Here is a 22724-nt window from a genome sequence, read left to right on the forward strand (position 1 = left end):
CCGTTCTGACCAGCGGAGCTGTGACAGAAAATGGCGCCGTGTGCTGAGGAGATAGGCCCCGCCCCTTTTTCGGCGGGTTCTTCTCCCGCTATTTTTCCAGTCAGGCAGGGGTTAAATATCTCCATATAGCCCCTATGGGCTATATGTGAGGTATTTTTAGCCTTGTATAAGGTTTATATTTGCCTCTCAGAGCGCCCCCCCCCAGCGCTCTGCACCCTCAGTGACTGCCCAGTGAAGTGTGCTGAGAGGAAAATGGCGCACAGCTGCAGTGCTGTGCGCTACCTTATGAAGACTGAGGAGTCTTCAGCCGCCGGTTTCCGGACCTCTTCACGCTTCAGCATCTGCAAGGGGGTCGGCGGCGCGGCTCCGGGACCGGACTCCACGGCTGGGCCTGTGTTCGATCCCTCTGGAGCTAATGGTGTCCAGTAGCCAAGCAGCAAATCCACTCTGCATGCAGGTGAGTTTACTACTTTCCCCCTAAGTCCCACGTTGCAGTGATCCTGTTGCCAGCAGGACTCACTGTAAAGAAAAAAACCTAAACTAAACTTTCTCTAAGCAGCTCTTTAGGAGAGCCACCTAGATTGCACCCTTCTCGTTCGGGCACAAAATCTAACTGGAGTCTGGAGGAGGGTCATAGGGGGAGGAGCCAGTGCACACCACCTGACCTAGTAAAGCTTTACTTTTTTGTGCCCTGTCTCCTGCGGAGCCGCTATTCCCCATGGTCCTTTCAGGAACCCCAGCATCCACTTAGGACGATAGAGAAATATTGTTTATTAACACAACATATTACAGTATTGCCATATAGACTTCCATAACATGAATAGCAGAATCACACATGTTGATTGAGTAATACATTCATCTGTGATATTCTATTATATGATGTTCTCAGTCGTTCGGTGAAGTGCTTATTCTTCAACACGAAAAAGCATGTGTGATCTGTTCACAAATTCATAGAAACCCAAATTTGTAGAAACCCAACATGTTTCGTCCGTTAGGACTTTATCAGGGGTTCACATCTAGGTGGTTCACAAAAGATATACATCAAATAATATCCCTTAAAATTACATTGACAAATACACTTTTTCAATCCACATATGTATCAAATAACAATGTTTGTGAAATCCCTTCAGTATTTGATATGATCTTAAATGCTCAAATAAAGACAATAAATCATATAAAATATACAAAAGAAGAATAAGAATGAGAAGAACATTGGAGGAGGAGATAACAAGAAAAGAAGAAAATAAGGATCGGAACCCTATTGTGCAGATCAACTTCAGATGTCAGATTAGAAACTGATGTGCTAGTATAATTATTAGCTTGTTCTTTTCGTCATATAACCAGACAGTTCATTGAATGTACACTGATAAACAAATTATGGAGGAAGGTGCTCTGGTCAGATGAAACTAAAATGTAACTTTTCGGCCACTAAGGAAAACGCTATGTCTGGCGCAAACCCAACACATCCCATCACCACATGAACACCATCCCCACAGTGAAACATGGTGGTGGCAGCATCATGCTGTGGGGATGTTTTTCAGCAGCAGGGACTGGTAAACTGTTTTTACTTGAGGGAAAGATGGATGGTGCTAAATACAGAGATATTCTTGAGCAAAACCTGTTTCAGTCTGCCTGTGATTTGAGACTGGGACAGAGGTTCACCTTCCAGCAGGACAATGCAACAAAGCATACTGCTAAAGCAACACTCGAGTGGTTTAAGGGAAAACATTTAAATGTGTTGGAATGGCCAGCCAAAGCCCAGATCTCAATTCAATTGAGAATCTATGGTCAGACTTGAAGATTGCTGTTCACAAGCAGAAACCATCCAACATGAAGGAGCTGGAGCGCTGGAGCAGTTTTGCCTTTAGGAATGGGCAAAAATCCCAGTGGCAAGCGATTTGCAGCTGTAATTGCTGCAAAAGGTGGCTCTACAAAGTACTGACTTTAGGGGGGTGAATAGTTATGCATGCTGACGTTTTCTGTTATTTGGTCCTATTTGTTGTTTGCTTCACAATTAAAAAAAAAGAAAATCTACAAAGTTGTAGCCATGTTCTGTGAATGAAATTATGCAAACATTCAAACAATCCATTTTAATTCCAGGTTGTGAGGCAACAAAACATGAAAAATACAAAGAGGGGTGAATGTGTAATAAATATATATATATATATATATAAAATCAAAGTTGAACGTGGCACTCACAGGACTTGTCTCTTCAGAACATACAGGTGCATCCAAAAACTGCATGAAAGCCCGGCTGCGGCGTGACGTTTCTGATCGATATCGTTTGCATATCGCTCAGTGTGTACGCTCTACCGCCAACCACCCCGGCCTGGGAGGTGACGTCGCTCATAGGGCACATCACCTAGTGTGTACCCACCGATAGTCGCAACATGTTGTGGCTAGGAAGCACAAGGAGACTGTGCTGATTAATTTAATATGTAACACTTGTATCTCTGAATCTGTATATGAAGTGCTACAATGTAGCAGCCGCAGCTTTTTGCTCAATACAAGTTCCTTTGTGCTCAGCCGCACACAGATAACAAGTGTCACATATCAAATTAAACAGCACAGATCCTCATGTGTCCTAGTCGCATCGCGCTGCAAATAAGAAGCATTTTCATCAAAAAGAAAATGCTCGACGTTAGCAGAATATGGGACCTGTCCGCTCACTCGCACCAGGCATCTCCGGACGCATGGCACATTGAGGTTAGATGTATGAGGACATATCTGTATATCTATACACTGTATATATTATATAAATTATGAAAAAAGGTGTGTTATGGTAGACTTACCATTAACACTCTTTCTGCTAAGTACACAGGGTTCCACAGGGAAACATCCGGGTGTAGAGTGGATCTGGATCCAGAGGCACCAACAGGCAAAAGCTTTAGCTGTCCCAGGATGCATAGGGGCCTCCTCTATAACCCCGCCTCCAAGCACTGAGAGCTCAGTTTTGTTAACCAGTCCAATGCAGAAAGCAGGCAAGAGAGAATGAAGATGTTAGTCACATAAGAACACATTCTCACAACAGGAGAAGGTACCAGTGGCAAATGCCATACAAACCCAAAGAAGCTAAGTGCGTCAGGGTGGGCGCTCTGTGGAACCCTGTGTACTTCGCAGAAAGAGCGTTAACAATGGTAAGTCTACGATAACACTATTTTTGTGCATCAGGGTATACAGGTTTCCACAGGGAAACATCGGGGATGTCCTAAAGCAGTTCCTCAAGGGAGGGGACGCGCCTTGGCGGATGTGAGAATCCGGCGTTCAAAGGAAGCATCCTGGGAGGCGAAGGCATCAAAGGCAGAGAACCTAACATACGTGTTCACTGAGGACCATGTAGCCGCCTTGCACAATTGTTCTGCGGACGCACCATGGCGGGCCGCCCAAGAAGGTCCAACAGACCGGGTAGAATGAGCCTTAATCGCAGCATTAGTTGGAAGACCAGCCTGCACAGAAGCATGTGCAATCACCATTTTAATCCATCTGGCCAAGGTTTGCTTATTCGCAGGCCAGCCACATTTGTGGAATCAAAACAGGACAAATAGGGTATCAGACCGTCTAATAGAGGCGGTCCTGTCCACATAGATACGGAGAGCCCTAACCACATCTAAAAACCTTTCTTTAGCCGACAAGTCCGAAGAGATAAAGGACGGGACCACAATCTCTTGGTTAAGGTGAAAAGATGACACCACCTTAGGTTAGTAACCGGGCCGGGTTCGGAGAACCGCTCTGTCACGGTGGAAAATCAGCAAGAGTGGACGACAGGACAAAGCTCCGAGACCCTTCTTGCAGAGGCAATAGCCAGCAAGAACTGGACCTTGGCCATGAGCCATTTGAGGTCCACCGATCCAAGAGGTTCGAAGGTAGACTCTTGGAGAGCTTTCAATACAATAGACAGGTCCCATGGAGACACTGGGGAGACATAGGGAGGATGAATACGTAGAACACCCTGAATGAACGTATGTACATCAGGAATAGAGGCAATCTTGCGCTGAAACCACACAGACAAGGCAGATATGTAAACCTTCAGGGAGGCAAGACGAAGAACTAAGTCCAAGCCTCTTTGTAGAAAAGCCAGAATTCTGGAAGTCCTGAAATGATAGGTGTCATAATTCTTATCAGCACACAAACGTTAAGTAAGAATGCCAAACCCTGTAATAAATCCGGGCAGAAGCCGGTTTGTGGGCCTTTAGCTTAGTCTGAATAACAGTCTCAGAAAACCTTTGGCCTTTATGAGTGATGCTTCAAGAGCCACGCCGTCAAAGCCAGTCTAGCCAGGTCTGGGTAGAGACAAGGTCCCTGTACTAGGAGGTCTTGACACTAAGGAAGTAGAATGGGACACTGTTGATAGACCATGCAGGTCTGAGAACTAATGCCATCTGGGCCACGCTGGAACAACTAGAATTAGCATTCCTCCTTCTTGCTTGAACTTCCACAGTACCCTGGGCAGAAGAGACACCGGAGGGAATATGTACGGCAGCTGAAAGTTCCACGGAACTGCCAATGCATCCACGAACGCTGCCTGAGGAACCTCATGATTGTGTCGAGACGCCATGAGGTCAATGTGCGGCAGACCCCATCTGTCTACCAGGAGTTGGAAGACTTCGGGATGAAGGCTCCACTCTCCGGAGTGAAAGTCCTGGCGACTGAGGAAATCTGCTTCCCAGTTCAGGATGTCTGGAATGAACACTGCCGATATGGCTGGCAGATGGCGTTCCGCCCAACGGAGGATTTTGGACACTTTCAACTTTGCCATGCGGCTTTGAGTGCCGCCTTGATGGTTTATGAATGCCACTGTGGTGGCATTGTCTGACTGTACCTGAACAGGCCTGTTCCATACCAGAGGTAGGGCGATAGACAGTGTATTGAACACTGCCCACAGTTCTAGAATGTTGATCGGAAGGAGTGATTCTTCCTTGGTCCAACGACCCTGAAACAAGTGTTGCACCCGAAGACTGGCATCTCTGGTCAGGAGGACCCAGTTGGGGATCCAGAAGGGACGGCCCCTGCTCAACCATTGGTCCTGGAGCCACCAGGACAGCGACAGACGAACCTCCGGAAGTCAAAGAGACCATTTGGTACCTAATCCGATGGAGGTAAACCATTGCAGAGGTCGAGAGTGAAATTGAGCGTACTCTACCATGTTGAAGGATGACACCATAAGGCCAAGGACTTGCATCGCCGAGTGTATCGACACTCTGGGGCGACGAATGAAGTGTCTTATCCTGTCCTGAAGTTTCAGGACCTTGTACAGGGCCAAGAACAGTCTCTGACTATCCAGCAGAGCCCCTAGGTGCACCATGCTCTGAGCTGGGACCAGGGAGGACTTTTTCCAATTTATCAGTCACCCGTAGGCTTGCAGGAAGGTTACCGACAGTTGTAGATGACGGAGGAGGATTTCATGTGAACTTGCCAGAATCAGGATTGTCATCCAGATATGGGAAGATTCTGATTCCCTGGCTATGGAGGTGAGCCGTCATATTGGTCATGACCTTAGTGAAGATCTGAGGAGCCGTAGCCAGTCCAAATGGCAGGGCCTGGAATTGGTAATGAAGGTCGTCAATAGCAAACTGCAGGAACTGCTGATGCGAAATGGCAATATGAACATGCAGCTACGCATCCTGTATATTCAGGGATACCATATAGTCTCCGGGTTTCATAGCCAGAACTATTGAGTGCAGCGTTTCCATACAACACTTGGATACTCTCACAAACTTGTTCAAAAGACTTGAGGTTGAGTATAGGTTGGAAGGACCCATTGGGTTTCAGAACCAGGAACAGAGTCGAGTAGTAACCTCTGCCACTCTGGGACAGAGGAACCGGCACAACCAGAGAGAGAGAGACTGCGCTTTCAACGGATCTGACGGAAGGGTAGTTGTGCAGAACTGGTGAGGGGGACGTCTCCTGAATGAGACAGCGTACCAGTGAGAGACCATTTCCAGTACCCAAGCGTCTGAAGTGGTTGTAAGCCAGACCTGGGCAAACTGTAGAAGTCGGCCTCCAACCCTGGGGTCCCCCAGGTAGAGGTCCGCCCCATCATGCTGCAGGCTTGTCATGTTTTGCAGCAGGCTGACAGGCTACTTGCCTTGGGCTTGGAGGTTTTGGAAACACGAGATTGTCAAGGGTATGCCTGACCTTTTGCTTTCCCCTTGAGGCCGAAAGGAACGAAAAGTGGTACTTTTTGCCTTCTGAGAAGGGTTATTAGTGAGGAGAAAAGCTGTCTTAGCAGCTGCCAGTTTAGACACAATTTTATTCAGGTCTTCCCCAAACAAAATGTTCCCAGTGAAGGGGAGGACTTCCAAAGTCTTCTTTGAGTCCAAGCCAACTTTCCACGACCTTAACCACAGAATGCGGCGTGCCAGGAGAGACGTAGCTTACACCTTGGCCGCAAACATTCCCGCCACAGAGGACACCTCTTGAATGTAACAAGAAGCGGTGGCAATGAGACAGGTATTGTCTGGCATTGTCAGAAATATTCTCAGGTAGCTCCTCCTCTAGCACCAGAGCCCACGCCCGATACCATTTGCGGCCCAAGAGGCAGCTATAGTGTACAGCCCTTAGGAGTAAATAGATTTCAGGCATCCTTCAATGCGCTTATCTGTCGGTTCCTTCAGTGAGGTGACAGGCAGAGTGGACGACACCATGAGAGACGGGTGACATGAGAGTCCACCGGAGGTGTAGTTCCCATTTCGTACATAACTCTGCAGGGAGAGGATAGCGAGCTAAAGCCCTTTTGGAAAATTTCTGCCCTGGGTTAGACCAGGGTTGCCGTCTGATGTCCACTATATGATCAGAATAAGGTAAAACAGTTTTAACCACTTTCGGCTGTTTAAAATTATCTGTTTTCTTAGTCACCGTAGTGGAATCCTCCTCATCTGTGATTTGGAGAATATGCTCAAGAGTCATTATCAAGGCAGGGACATCTACCAGTAAAAGAGCGTCCACATCTGCAACACAGGAGTCAGTGTCAGATAGGACCGTATGCTCCCTTCCTCGTCATAGAAAATGTCAGAGAGGTTAGTAGATTGAGAGGAAGAAGCAGCCCGCAAGGAGGAACTAGGGGCATGTGAGTGACCCAAGGTAGATTTCTGTCAGATACTGATTTAGTTGTTGCAGTTGGTTAGACAAATTTTCCGCCCAAGGCGGGTTTACCATAGGGACAATTTGTGAAGGTAATACCACAGGTGGCCCAATAGGGTGCGCACGGTGCTCCATCAGAGTACTCAACAGGGTAGTGAATGCTGCCCATGGTGTCTCCTGACTAAGTGCAGGTGCTGCGGACTGACTGGTAGGTGCAGGACAAGCAGTGCAGAGACCATCATGTAACAATTCCTCCTGATAAAGCAGCGGAGCTTGCTCTGCATGTTGCAGGAGTTTCCGCAGATTTGCTGCCCTTTTTGTTAGACATTGCACAATGTAAACAAGGTCTTACACAGTACGATTATAGCCAGACAATAATAATAATCTGTGGAGTAAACAGATAAGGTATAGCGTGACTGTGACACAGATGTAATATACTTATATCTGAATAAACACTGTACACTATGTTACTTAACGCAAACGCACCTAGACCAGGGTAAATAATATAGTGATGGGTATAGCTGGGAAACACTGAAAGTGAAACCACACAACAGTACAGGCACACACGGTCACATGAAATGCAGAATTTATATCACAATAAAGCTGCACTAAAACTAGTATATCACAGCATGATCCGAAGACCGGAGGATATAGTAGACTACTACAGTAGTACAATATAATCTGCAGTGTACACAATTTTTCAAATGACGCTGTCTCAGTGACAGGTAGGACACTTAAGTGTAATGTAAATGCACGGTGCTGTATACAGGCGACTTTACAAGGGAGACCTTGCCCAGCAATCCCGGAGACCAGCTGCTGCTATGCTGTCAAGGTGGCGCCAACGTCTCTGAGGGAATGAGGGAGAGTGGAGCAGCTCCAGGGCGGGAAATCTGCAAGGAGATGGTGCCCTGGGCCAAGGGAGGGGCTACAGGTCAAGCGCCGCATCCCCTATGCCGGTCTTCCACCCCAGGTACTGTGGAGCCTTATAAAATGAGGTGTTAATACAACTGTCCTGCATTCCTATTGCCCTGGTGGTCTAGTGGGGTCCCTGCTCAGTGACCGTGTCCACGCCAGCGCCGCGACCCGTCTCCCTAGGTCGAGGACGGAACGCGATTTAACAGCGGGTCCCGCAAGGAGACCCTCTTACCTGCCTCCCTGTAGCAGCCACGCGATCCTGGAGAGTGATCCAGGACTGTGCCTACATCTTCGGATCTCCTCGCCGCAAGTACCCGGGAACCAGGCCAGCGAGAGTATGCGGCACCGCTTGGGAGGTGATAGAGCTGCAGCATTGAAGTCAGACTGACTTACAGTGCTGCCAGCTCTGAATTAAAAACACAATTATTTCTGTCAGAAAAAAGCTTTTAGGCTTCCTGTTTAGTGACCTGCTGCTGTAGGCACCAACTAAAAATGGAGCTCTCAGTGCCTGGAGGCGGGGTTATAGAGTAGGCCCCTATGCATCCTGGGACAGCTAAAGCTTTTGCCTCTTGGTGCCTCTGGATCCAGATCCACTCTAGACTATGATGTTTCCCTGCTGCAGAAATACTCTTACATGTCCATCAGTTCATAGCCTATTTCAGTGGGGCACAGCACCCTGCCCGATTTTAAAAAGTCAAAATGATCCCTGCCCTCCTGGCGGTGTCCCGCTGGAGCAGCCTGCCCTCTTCTGTCCCCATCCATGGGCTGCAGTGCGGTATAGCGCTCACCGGCGGTGAATAGATGCTATGCGCATGGCATCTATTCACAAGGGGAAAGCTTGGGGCAGCCCAGCATGTCTGTAAGTACTGGGCACGACCCCAAGTGTGAAGGACAGGGGGCACGCCATGAGACCACATCCCCTTTTCGGAAACGGGTGCACAGAAGTACCCCAATTGCCGCCCTTCCAGAACTTCACGCTAGCATGAACACACACACTCACATATTAATAATACAGTGTCTCCACTAAAAAACAGTTCCTGTACACTCTACACCTCACTACATATACAACAGTGCCCAGCCCAAACTGTTCTGTACACCTCTCCTCATCCATACCCATAACAATTCCCCCCTAAAAAGGTCTCTTTTACCCCCTTCCCCAGAATAAAACCACTTTTCCACCCAAAAACCTAGGTCCGACCCAACTCGGGTCAGACCCTGTTTACACTGCACCTTGGATCCGGGTTATTTCCAGGTCAGCCTTGTTAACACTGCACCTAGGTCTGCCCTGCCTATCACTAACAGACAAGCCATTGAGGTGGACCTCTGCATACACAGCCAATCAGCTGCTTTTAAGCATAACCTGGGTCGGATAACAGAGGTCGAGCTGTTTACACTGCACCGTTATCAGGGTCCAACCCTAGTAGCTACCAGGGTCAGATACCCAGGTCACTCAACCTGGGTTATTTATCAAGGACCCTTTTACACCAAGCTGTGATCTGGGTAGACCCGTACAGAACCATGTCCCCCAAAAGTCTGTCTTAATACCCCTCCACTCACTGCGTACACATTTCTGTGTACATTGTGTTATCCCAATAAATGCTTCTGTATACATACCTGTACCCCCAACCCTCCCATCCCTATGTAACATCCCATGCAATCAATACGCACCTCTTTCACCAACTCTTCCACAGTTGGTGAACCCTTAGCTCTCAGACGTAATGTCCCCCTACCCGATGATATCCCAGAAGTATTAGTGGATGTGCTGGAGCGCTGGCCGATCATATCTACGGTGGAAAGAAACATACAGAGTCAGTGTGCTGCCTGCAACCCAGTGACACATTAAATGCAGTCATGACTGACACTCCTTCAGCAAACACAGAAATCTCTCTGTATCTTACACTCAGGTTTATTGTTGTCTTATCATTTCACACTGGCTACTGTGTTACACCAATACTGTGCTGAGTGACACCGGCTCATTTCCTGACTGCTGAGGAGATAGTGGGGAAAATAATACCACTTTCAGACCAAAGCTGGGGCTTTCACCCAGGTTACTGAACATGGGTTGGACACACATCTTAGTTCTTTTGCCCCTTTCACACTGCACCTTGGTCCTGGGATATTCCTCGGTCAACCCTTTCACACTGAACCGTGCCTGCCCTGTATGTTACTGTGGACATTGAGGTTGACCCTACAGATACATATTACCTTTGAAAAGTAAGCCGGGTCGAAAAACCCAGGTTGCACCTTTCACAATGAAGGCAACCTGTGTCTGACCCGGGAATAACCCTGGTATTTTGGACCCGGGTAGACCCTTTCACACAGATACAAGACGAAGGATGCCCCGGCAATATCCCAAGTTTTTTGCTTCATGTTAAAGGGGTATAATTATCTCTAAACCATGAAATCCCAGATACTGCAATGGTTGCAGCAACTGGTGTCCAAATCCAAGCTGTAATATGCTTTAACTCATAGTCAGCTGTTTCCAGACACATGTGGCGAGAGCAGGGGTTGATGTGATGCAAATAATGGCTAATCCCGCTTGGCATCATCTCTTCATTAGCTGCTATGCAACTGTATAAACTGTATGTGCATAATATGTGTTTTAAACTTAATGGTTACTTGGCAGTGGCCTGAGGTAATGCTATGCTTTGAGACAGCATTGATAACAAGTTATGGATACTGCTGGGTTGGTCTAGGACTCTGCCATTTCAAGTCTCCCTGATATTTGTTACTTTGTGTCCCAGCCAAAATCAGGAAGACAGCGGTCTCAGACACAACCTCGTTGATAGAAAAGTGAACTCAGTGACCAGTGCTCTGAAGGACTTGGTTAATGTAGCTCAGTTTGGCAGGGTTGTATAAAAGACTCTGGACCTAATGCAGATCTTCTGATTGCAGCACGAGGCTGAAGTTAGCTTCTTATTCGGCCAGCTTCTTATTCACTTCTTATACAAGCTCCAGCTTCTTATTCACTTCTTATTCGAGCTCCAGCTTCTTATTCAGATCATTCAGTTTTGCAAGGGTTAATGAGTCTTGGGCAACACATTTGACAACTGAAATTCACAGAGTAGGGTCCCTTTCATATGACCCACATGTATTTTGGCTTGCCCAGCACTGGTTTGGGCATGAAATACGCTGGCAAAGTGGGCACATACACTATAATTTACCATTTTGAATAAGTAGCTGTAGTTTTGCAATGGTTAACGAATCTCGGGCAACAATTTTGACACCTGTAATCAACTGAGTCGGGTCACTTGCATATGACCCACATGTATTTTGCCTTGCCCAACACTGGTTTGGGCATGAAATACGCTGGCAAGGTGGGCACATATACAGTATTATGAATTACTATTTTGAATAAGTAGCTGTAGTTTTGCAAGGGTTAACGAGTGTCGGGCAACAATTTTGACAACTGAAATCAACTGAGTCAGGTCACTTGCATATGACCCACATGGATTTTGCCTTGCTCAACACTGGTTTGGGCATGAAATACACTGGCAAGGTGGGCACATATACAGTATTATGAATTACTATTTTGAATAAGTAACTGTAGTTTTGCAAGGGTTAACGAGTCTCGGGCAACAATTTTGACACCTGAAATCAACTGAGTCAGGTCACTTGCATATGACCCACATGGATTTTGCCTTGCTCAACACTGGTTTGGGCATGAAATACGCTGGCATAGTAGGCACCTTAACACTATCATTTTCTATTATGAATAAGTAGCTGTAGTTTGGCAAGGGTTAACGAGTCTCGGGCAACAATTTTGACAACTGAAATCAACTGAGTCAGGTCACTTGCATATGACCCACATGGATTTTGCCTTGCTCAACACTGGTTTGGGCATGAAATACACTGGCAAGGTGGGCACATATACAGTATTATGAATTACTATTTTGAATAAGTAGCTGTAGTTTTGCAAGGGTTAACGAGTCACGGGCAACAATTTTGACAGCTGAAATCAACTGTGTCGGGTCACTTGCATATGACCCACATGGATTTTGCCTTGCCCAACACTGGTTTGGGCATGAAATACGCTGCCCAAGTGGGCACCTTAACACCACCATTTTCCATTATGAATAAGTAGCTGTAGTTTTGCAAGGGTTAACGAATCTCTGGCAACAATTTTGACACCTGAAATCAACTGAGTCGGGTCACTTGCATATGACCCACATGTATTTTGCCTTGCCCAACACTGGTTTGGGCATGAAATATGCTGCCCAAGTGGGCACCTTAACACTATCTTTTTCTATTATGAATAAGTAGCTGTAGTTTTGCAAGGGTTAACAAGTCTCGGGCAACAATTTTGACACCAGATCTCAATAGAGTCGGGTGACTTGCATATGACCCACATGGATTTTGCCTTGCCCGACACTGGTTTGGGCATGAAATACGCTGGCAAGGTGGGCACATATACAGTATTATGAATTACTATTTTGAAAAAGTAGCTGTAGTTTTGCAAGTGTTAACGAGTCTCGGACAACAATTTTGACAGCTGAAATCAACTGTGTCGGGTCACTTGCATATGACCCACATGGATTTTGCCTTGCTCAACACTGGTTTGGGCATGAAATACGCTGGCATAGTAGGCACCTTAACACTATCATTTTCTATTATGAATAAGTAGCTGTAGTTTGGCAAGGGTTAACGAGTCTCGGGCAAAAATTTTGACAGCTGAAATCAACTGAGTCTGGTCACTTGCATATGACCCACATGGATTTTGCCTTGCCCAACACTGGTTTGGGCATGAAATACGCTGCCCAAGTGGGCACCTTAACACTATCTTTTTCTATTATGAATAAGTAGCTGTAGTTTTGCAAGGGTTAACGAGTCTCGGGCAACAATTTTGACACCAGATCTCAATAGAGTCGGGTCACTTGCATATGACCCACATGGATTTTGCCTTGCCCGACACTGGTTTGGGTATGAAATACGCTGGCAAGGTGGGCATATACACAGTATTATGAATTACTATTTTGAATAAGTAGCTGTAGTATTGCAAGGATTAACGAGTCTCGGGCAACAATTTTGACAACTGAAATCAACTGAGTCGGGTCACTTGCATATGACCCACATGGATTTTGCCTTGCTCAACACTGGTTTGGGCATGAAATACGCTGGCATAGTAGGCACCTTAACACTATCATTTTCTATTATGAATAAGTAGCTGTAGTTTGGCAAGGGTTAACGAGTCTCGGGCAAAAATTTTGACAGCTGAAATCAACTGAGTCTGGTCACTTGCATATGACCCACATGGATTTTGCCTTGCCCAACACTGGTTTGGGCATGAAATACGCTGGCAAGGTGGGCATATACACAGTATTATGAATTACTATTTTGAATAAGTAACTGTAGTTTTGCAAGGGTTAACGAGTCTCGGGCAACAATTTTGACAGCTGAAATCAACGGAGTCGGGTCACTTGCATATGACCCACATGGATTTTGCCTTGCCCAAAACTGGTTTGGGCATGAAATACGCTGCCCAAGTGGGCACCTTAACACCATCATTTTCCATTATGAATAAGTAGCTGTAGTTTTGCAAGGCTTAACGAATCTCGGGCAACAATTTTGACACCAGATCTCAATAGAGTCGGGTCACTTGCATATGACCCACATGGATTTTGCCTTGCCCGACACTGGTTTGGGCATGAAATACGCTGGCAAGGTGGGCATATACACAGTATTATGAATAACTATTTTGAATAAGTAGCTGTAGTTTTGCAAGGGTTAACGAGTCACGGGCAACAATTTTGACAGCTGAAATCAACATAGTCGGGTCACTTGCATATGACCCACATGGATTTTGCCTTGCCCAACACTGGTTTGGGCATGAAATACGCTGCCCAAGTGGGCACCTTAACACCATCATTTTCCATTATGAATAAGTAGCTGTAGTTTTGCAAGGGTTAACGAATCTCGGGCAACAATTTTGACACCTGAAATCAACTGAGTCGGGTCACTTGCATATGACCCACATGTATTTTGCCTTGCCCAACACTGGTTTGGGCATGAAATATGCTGCCCAAGTGGGCACCTTAACACTATCTTTTTCTATTATGAATAAGTAGCTGTAGTTTTGCAAGGGTTAACGAGTCTCGGGCAACAATTTTGACACCAGATCTCAATAGAGTCGGGTGACTTGCATATGACCCACATGGATTTTGCCTTGCCCGACACTGGTTTGGGCATGAAATACGCTGGCAAGGTGGGCATATACACAGTATTATGAATGACTATTTTGAATAAGTAGCTGTAGTTTTGCAAGGGTTAACGAGTCTCGGGCAACAATTTTGACACCTGAAATCAACTGAGTCGGGTCACTTGCATATGACCCACATGGATTTTGCCTTGCCCAACACTGGTTTGGGCATGAAATACGCTGCCCAAGTGGGCACCTTAACACTATCATTTTCCATTATGAATAAGTAGCTGTAGTTTTGCAAGGGTTAACGAGTCTCGGACAACAATTTTGACAGCTGAAATCAACTGTGTCGGGTCACTTGCATATGACCCACATGGATTTTGCCTTGCTCAACACTGGTTTGGGCATGAAATACGCTGGCAAGGTGGGCACATATACAGTATTATGAATTACTATTTTGAAAAAGTAGCTGTAGTTTTGCAAGTGTTAACGAGTCTCGGGCAACAATTTTGACACCTGAAATCAACTGAGTCAGGTCACTTGCATATGACCCACATGGATTTTGCCTTGCCCAACACTGGTTTGGGCATGAAATACGCTGCCCAAGTGGGCACCTTAACACTATCTTTTTCTATTATAAATAAGTAGCTGTAGTTTTGCAAGGGTTAACGAGTCTCGGGCAACAATTTTGACACCAGATCTCAATAGAGTCGGGTCACTTGCATATGACCCACATGGATTTTGCCTTGCCCGACACTGGTTTGGGTATGAAATACGCTGGCAAGGTGGGCATATACACAGTATTATGAATTACTATTTTGAATAAGTAGCTGTAGTATTGCAAGGGTTAACGAGTCTCGGGCAACAATTTTGACAACTGAAATCAACTGAGTCGGGTCACTTGCATATGACCCACATGGATTTTGCCTTGCTCAACACTGGTTTGGGCATGAAATACGCTGGCATAGTAGGCACCTTAACACTATCATTTTCTATTATGAATAAGTAGCTGTAGTTTGGCAAGGGTTAACGAGTCTCGGGCAAAAATTTTGACAGCTGAAATCAATTGAGTCTGGTCACTTGCATATGACCCACATGGATTTTGCCTTGCCCAACACTGGTTTGGGCATGAAATACGCTGCCCAAGTGGGCACCTTAACACTATCTTTTTCTATTATGAATAAGTAGCTGTAGTTTTGCAAGGGTTAACGAGTCTTGGGCAACAATTTTGACACCAGAAATCAATAGAGTCGGGTCACTTGCATATGACCCACATGCATTTTGCCTTGCTCAACACTGGTTTGGGCATGAAATACGCTGGCAAGGTGGGCACATATACAGTATTATGAATTACTATTTTGAATAAGTAGCTGTAGTTTTGCAAGGGTTAACGAGTCTCGGACAACAATTTTGACAGCTGAAATCAACTGTGTCGGGTCACTTGCATATGACCCACATGGATTTTGCCTTGCCCGACACTGGTTTGGGCATGAAATACGCTGGCAAGGTGGGCATATACACAGTATTATGAATGACTATTTTGAATAAGTAGCTGTAGTTTTGCAAGGGTTAACGAGTCTCGGGCAACAATTTTGACACCTGAAATCAACTGAGTCGGGTCACTTGCATATGACCCACATGGATTTTGCCTTGCCCAACACTGGTTTGGGCATGAAATACGCTGCCCAAGTGGGCACCTTAACACTATCTTTTTCTATTATGAATAAGTAGCTGTAGTTTTGCAAGGGTTAACGAGTCTTGGGCAACAATTTTGACACCAGAAATCAATAGAGTCGGGTCACTTGCATATGACCCACATGGATTTTGCCTTGCCCGACACTGGTTTGGGCATGAAATACGCTGGCAAGGTGGGCATATACACAGTATTATGAATTACTATTTTGAATAAGTAGCTGTAGTTTTGCAAGGGTTAACGAGTCTCGGACAACAATTTTGACAGCTGAAATCAACTGTGTCGGGTCACTTGCATATGACCCACATGGATTTTGCCTTGCTCAACACTGGTTTGGGCATGAAATACGCTGGCAAGGTGGGCACATATACAGTATTATGAATTACTATTTTGAAAAAGTAGCTGTAGTTTTGCAAGTGTTAACGAGTCTCGGACAACGATTTTGACAGCTGAAATCAACTGTGTCGGGTCACTTGCATATGACCCACATGGATTTTGCCTTGCTCAACACTGGTTTGGGCATGAAATACGCTGGCATAGTAGGCACCTTAACACTATCATTTTCTATTATGAATAAGTAGCTGTAGTTTGGCAAGGGTTAACGAGTCTCGGGCAAAAATTTTGACAGCTGAAATCAACTGAGTCTGGTCACTTGCATATGACCCACATGGATTTTGCCTTGCCCAACACTGGTTTGGGCATGAAATACGCTGCCCAAGTGGGCACCTTAACACTATCTTTTTCTATTATGAATAAGTAGCTGTAGTTTTGCAAGGGTTAACGAGTCTTGGGCAACAATTTTGACACCAGAAATCAATAGAGTCGGGTCACTTGCATATGACCCACATGGATTTTGCCTTGCCCGACACTGGTTTGGGCATGAAATACGCTGGCAAGGTGGGCATATACACAGTATTATGAATTACTATTTTGAATAAGTAGCTGTAGTTTTGCAAGGGTTAACGAGTCTCTGACAACAATTTTGACAGCTGAAATCAACTGTGTCGGGTCACTTGCATATGACCCACATGGATTTTGCCTTGCTCAACACTGGTTTGGGCATGAAATACGCTGGCAAGGTGGGCACATATACAGTATTATGAATTACTATTTTGAAAAAGTAGCTGTAGTTTTGCAAGTGTTAACGAGTCTCGGGCAACAATTTTGACACCTGAAATCAACTGAGTCAGGTCACTTGCATATGACCCACATGGATTTTGCCTTGCCCAACACTGGTTTGGGCATGAAATACGCTGCCCAAGTGGGCACCTTAACACTATCTTTTTCTATTATGAATAAGTAGCTGTAGTTTTGCAAGGGTTAACGAGTCTCGGGCAACAATTTTGACACCAGATCTCAATAGGAGTCGGGTCACTTGCATATGACCCACATGGATTTTGCCTTGCCCGACACTGGTTTGGGTATGAAATACGCTGGCAAGGTGGGCATATACACAGTATTATGAATTACTATTTTGAATAAGTAGCTGTAGTATTGCAAGGATTAACGAGTCTCGGGCAACAATTTTGACAACTGAAATCAACTGAGTCGGGTCACTTGCATATGACCCACATGGATTTTGCCTTGCTCAACACTGGTTTGGGCATGAAATACGCTGGCATAGTAGGCACCTTAACACTATCATTTTCTATTATGAATAAGTAGCTGTAGTTTGGCAAGGGTTAACGAGTCTCGGGCAAAAATTTTGACAGCTGAAATCAACCGAGTCTGGTCACTTGCATATGACCCACATGGATTTTGCCTTGCCCAACACTGGTTTGGGCATGAAATACGCTGGCAAGGTGGGCATATACACAGTATTATGAATAACTATTTTGAATAAGTAGCTGTAGTTTTGCAAGGGTTAACGAGTCACGGGCAACAATTTTGACAGCTGAAATCAACATAGTCGGGTCACTTGCATATGACCCACATGGATTTTGCCTTGCCCAACACTGGTTTGGGCATGAAATACGCTGCCCAAGTGGGCACCTTAACACCATCATTTTCCATTATGAATAAGTAGCTGTAGTTTTGCAAGGGTTAACGAATCTCGGGCAACAATTTTGACACCTGAAATCAACTGAGTCGGGTCACTTGCATATGACCCACATGTATTTTGCCTTGCCCAACACTGGTTTGGGCATGAAATATGCTGCCCAAGTGGGCACCTTAACACTATCTTTTTCTATTATGAATAAGTAGCTGTAGTTTTGCAAGGGTTAACGAGTCTCGGGCAACAATTTTGACACCAGATCTCAATAGAGTCGGGTGACTTGCATATGACCCACATGGATTTTGCCTTGCCCGACACTGGTTTGGGCATGAAATACGCTGGCAAGGTGGGCATATACACAGTATTATGAATGACTATTTTGAATAAGTAGCTGTAGTTTTGCAAGGGTTAACGAGTCTCGGGCAACAATTTTGACACCTGAAATCAACTGAGTCGGGTCACTTGCATATGACCCACATGGATTTTGCCTTGCCCAACACTGGTTTGGGCATGAAATACGCTGCCCAAGTGGGCACCTTAACACTATCATTTTCCATTATGAATAAGTAGCTGTAGTTTTGCAAGGGTTAACGAGTCTCGGACAACAATTTTGACAGCTGAAATCAACTGTGTCGGGTCACTTGCATATGACCCACATGGATTTTGCCTTGCTCAACACTGGTTTGGGCATGAAATACGCTGGCAAGGTGGGCACATATACAGTATTATGAATTACTATTTTGAAAAAGTAGCTGTAGTTTTGCAAGTGTTAACGAGTCTCGGGCAACAATTTTGACACCTGAAATCAACTGAGTCAGGTCACTTGCATATGACCCACATGGATTTTGCCTTGCCCAACACTGGTTTGGGCATGAAATACGCTGCCCAAGTGGGCACCTTAACACTATCTTTTTCTATTATGAATAAGTAGCTGTAGTTTTGCAAGGGTTAACGAGTCTCGGGCAACAATTTTGACACCAGATCTCAATAGAGTCGGGTCACTTGCATATGACCCACATGGATTTTGCCTTGCCCGACACTGGTTTGGGTATGAAATACGCTGGCAAGGTGGGCATATACACAGTATTATGAATTACTATTTTGAATAAGTAGCTGTAGTATTGCAAGGGTTAACGAGTCTCGGGCAACAATTTTGACAACTGAAATCAACTGAGTCGGGTCACTTGCATATGACCCACATGGATTTTGCCTTGCTCAACACTGGTTTGGGCATGAAATACGCTGGCATAGTAGGCACCTTAACACTATCATTTTCTATTATGAATAAGTAGCTGTAGTTTGGCAAGGGTTAACGAGTCTCGGGCAAAAATTTTGACAGCTGAAATCAATTGAGTCTGGTCACTTGCATATGACCCACATGGATTTTGCCTTGCCCAACACTGGTTTGGGCATGAAATACGCTGCCCAAGTGGGCACCTTAACACTATCTTTTTCTATTATGAATAAGTAGCTGTAGTTTTGCAAGGGTTAACGAGTCTTGGGCAACAATTTTGACACCAGAAATCAATAGAGTCGGGTCACTTGCATATGACCCACATGCATTTTGCCTTGCTCAACACTGGTTTGGGCATGAAATACGCTGGCAAGGTGGGCACATATACAGTATTATGAATTACTATTTTGAATAAGTAGCTGTAGTTTTGCAAGGGTTAACGAGTCTCGGACAACAATTTTGACAGCTGAAATCAACTGTGTCGGGTCACTTGCATATGACCCACATGGATTTTGCCTTGCTCAACACTGGTTTGGGCATGAAATACGCTGCCCAAGTGGGCACTTTAACACCATCATTTTCCATTATGAATAAGTAGCTGTAGTTTTGCAATGATTAACGAATCTCGGGCAACAATTTTGACACCTGTAATCAACTGAGTCGGGTCACTTGCATATGACCCACATGTATTTTGCCTTGCCCAACACTGGTTTGGGCATGAAATACGCTGCCCAAGTGGGCACCTTAACACGATCTTTTTCTATTATGAATAAGTAGCTGTAGTTTTGCAAGGGTTAACGAGTCTCGGGCAACAATTTTGACACCAGATCTCAATAGAGTCGGGTCACTTGCATATGACCCACATGGATTTTGCCTTGCCCGACACTGGTTTGGGTATGAAATACGCTGGCAAGGTGGGCATATACACAGTATTATGAATTACTATTTTGAATAAGTAGCTGTAGTTTTGCAAGGGTTAACGAGTCTCGGGCAACAATTTTGACAACTGAAATCAACTGAGTCGGGTCACTTGCATATGACCCACATGGATTTTGCCTTGCTCAACACTGGTTTGGGCATGAAATACGCTGGCAAGGTGGGCACATATACAGTATTATGAATTACTATTTTGAATAAGTAGCTGTAGTTTTGCAAGGGTTAACGAGTCTCGGGCAACAATTTTGACAACTGAAATCAACCGAGTCGGGTCACTTGCATATGACCCACATGGATTTTGCCTTGCTCAACACTGGTTTGGGCATGAAATACGCTGGCAAGGTGGGCACATATACAGTATTATGAATTACTATTTTGAATAAGTAACTGTAGTTTTGCAAGGGTTAACGAGTCTTGGGCAACAATTTTGACAGCTGAAATCAACTGAGTCGGGTCACTTGCATATGACCCACATGGATTTTGCCTTGCCCAACACTGGTTTGGGCATGAAATACGCTGCCCAAGTGGGCACCTTAACACTATAATTTTCCATTATGAATAAGTAGCTGTAGTTTTGCAAGGGTTAACGAATCTCGGGCAACAATTTTGACACCTGAAATCAACTGAGTCGGGTCACTTGCATATGACCCACATGTAAATTACCTTGCCCAACACTGGTTTGGGCATGAAATACGCTGCCCAAGTGGGCACCTTAACACTATAATTTTCCATTATGAATAAGTAGCTGTAGTTTTGCAAGGGTTAACGAGTCTCGGGCAACAATTTTGACACCTGAAATCAACTGAGTCAGGTCACTTGCATATGACACACATGGATTTTTACATAGAAGGCTATCAGCCCCCCATCCGCCGCCCTTGGATGGGGGGGGGGGGGGGGGGGGGGGACAGCCTCGGGCTTCACCCCTGGCCCTTGGGTGGCTGGAGGGGGGGACCCTTGATTTAAGGGGTCCCCACACCTCCAGGGTACCCCGGCCAGGGGTGACTAGTTGGTGATTTAATGCCAGGGCCGCAGGGACCAATATAAAAGTGTCCCCCGGCTGTGGCATTATCTCTGTGACTAGTGGACCCCTACGTGTTTTGTCCCCCGTATTTTTTGAACCAGGACCAGGCGCAGAGCCCGGTGCTGGTTGTTCAAATATGGGGGAACCCTTGTCAATTTTTCCCCCGTATTTTTACAACCAGGCTGGTTATACATAGGAGGGGGGACCCCACGCAATTTTTTTTCCTGATTTATAACTCTTTCACACCCCTTCCCACTGATAAACATGCACGGATCTCACAGATCCATGCATGCCTATCAGAACACGGTAAAAAAAAAGCAGGTCTATTTTAAAACTGCTTTTTTTTTATATTTGTATTTTTTCACGGCAGTGTTTGGCTATTTCATGCCCAAACCAGTGTTGGGCAAGGCAAAATCCATGTGGGTCATATGCAAGTGACCCGACTCTATTGAGATCTGGTGTCAAAATTGTTGCCAGAGACTCGTTAACCCTTGCAAAACTACAGCTACTTATTCATAATAGAAAAGATAGTGTTAAGGTGCCCACTTGGGCAGCATATTTCATGACCAAACCAGTGTTGGGCAAAGCAAAATACATGTGGGTCATATGCAAGTGACCCGACTCAGTTGATTTCAGGTGTCAAAATTGTTGCCCGAGATTCGTTAACCCTTGCAAAACTGCAGCTACTTATTCATAATGGAAAATTATAGTGTTAAGGTGCCCACTTGGGCAGCGTATTTCATGCCCAAACCAGTGTTGGGCAAAGCAAAATACATGTGGGTCATATGCAAGTGACCCGACTCAGTAGATTTCAGGTGTCAAAATTGTTGCCCGAGACTCGTTAACCCTTGCAAAACTACAGCTACTTATTCATAATAGAAAATGATAGTGTTAAGGTGCCCACTTGGGCAGCGTATTTCATGCCCAAACCAGTGTTGGGCAAGGCAAAATCCATGTGGGTCATATACAAGTGACCCGACTATGTTGATATCAGGTGTCAAAATTGTTGCCCGAGACTCGTTAACCCTTGCAAAACTACAGCTACTTATTCAAAATAGTAATTCATAATACTGTGTATATGCCCACCTTGCCAGCGTATTTCATGCCCAAACCAGTGTCGAGCAAGGCAAAATCCATGTGGGTCATATGCAAGTGACCTGACTCAGTTGATTTCAGGTGTCAAAATTGTTGCCCGAGACTCGTTAACCCTTGCAAAACTACAGCTACTTATTCATAATAGAAAATGATAGTGTTAAGGTGCCCACTTGGGCAGCGTATTTCATGCCCAAACCAGTGTTGGGCAAGGCAAAATACATGTGAGTCATATGCAAGTGACCCGACTATGTTGATTTCAGGTGTCAAAATTGTTGCCCGAGACTTGTTAACCCTTGCAAAACTACAGCTACTTACACAATATTATAATTTACTATTTTGAATATGTGCCCACCTTGCCAGCGTATTTCATGCCCAAACCAGTGTTGGGCAAGGAAAAATCCATGTGGGTTATATGCAAGTGACCAGAATCACTTGATTTCAGGTGTCAAAATTGTTTCGAGACTCGTTAACCCTTGCAAAACTACAGCTACTTATTCAAAATGGTGAATTATAGTGTATGTGCCCACTTTGCCAGCGTATTTCATGCCCAAACCAGCGTTGGGCAAGCCAAAATACATGTGGGTCATATGAAAGGGACCCTACTCTGTGAATTTC

General features: G+C 45.2%; 1 protein-coding gene across 4 annotated transcripts in view; it reads right to left on the minus strand.

The window, feature by feature from the left end:
• The window catches only part of GIPC1 (GIPC PDZ domain containing family member 1), a 39765-nt gene that overhangs the window by 12752 nt on the left and 4289 nt on the right, over positions 1 to 22724 (minus strand). For all 4 annotated transcript variants that reach the window (XM_063931725.1, XM_063931723.1, XM_063931724.1 and 1 more), the window contains exon 5: positions 9664 to 9779. In XM_063931725.1, coding sequence (XP_063787795.1) covers positions 9664 to 9779 — 116 coding nt within the window. The remainder of the gene's footprint in view (positions 1 to 9663; positions 9780 to 22724) is intronic.

The sequence above is a fragment of the Pseudophryne corroboree genome, chromosome 6 (assembly GCF_028390025.1).
Source record: "Pseudophryne corroboree isolate aPseCor3 chromosome 6, aPseCor3.hap2, whole genome shotgun sequence".
In the NCBI taxonomy this organism is placed as follows: Eukaryota; Metazoa; Chordata; class Amphibia; order Anura; family Myobatrachidae; genus Pseudophryne; species Pseudophryne corroboree.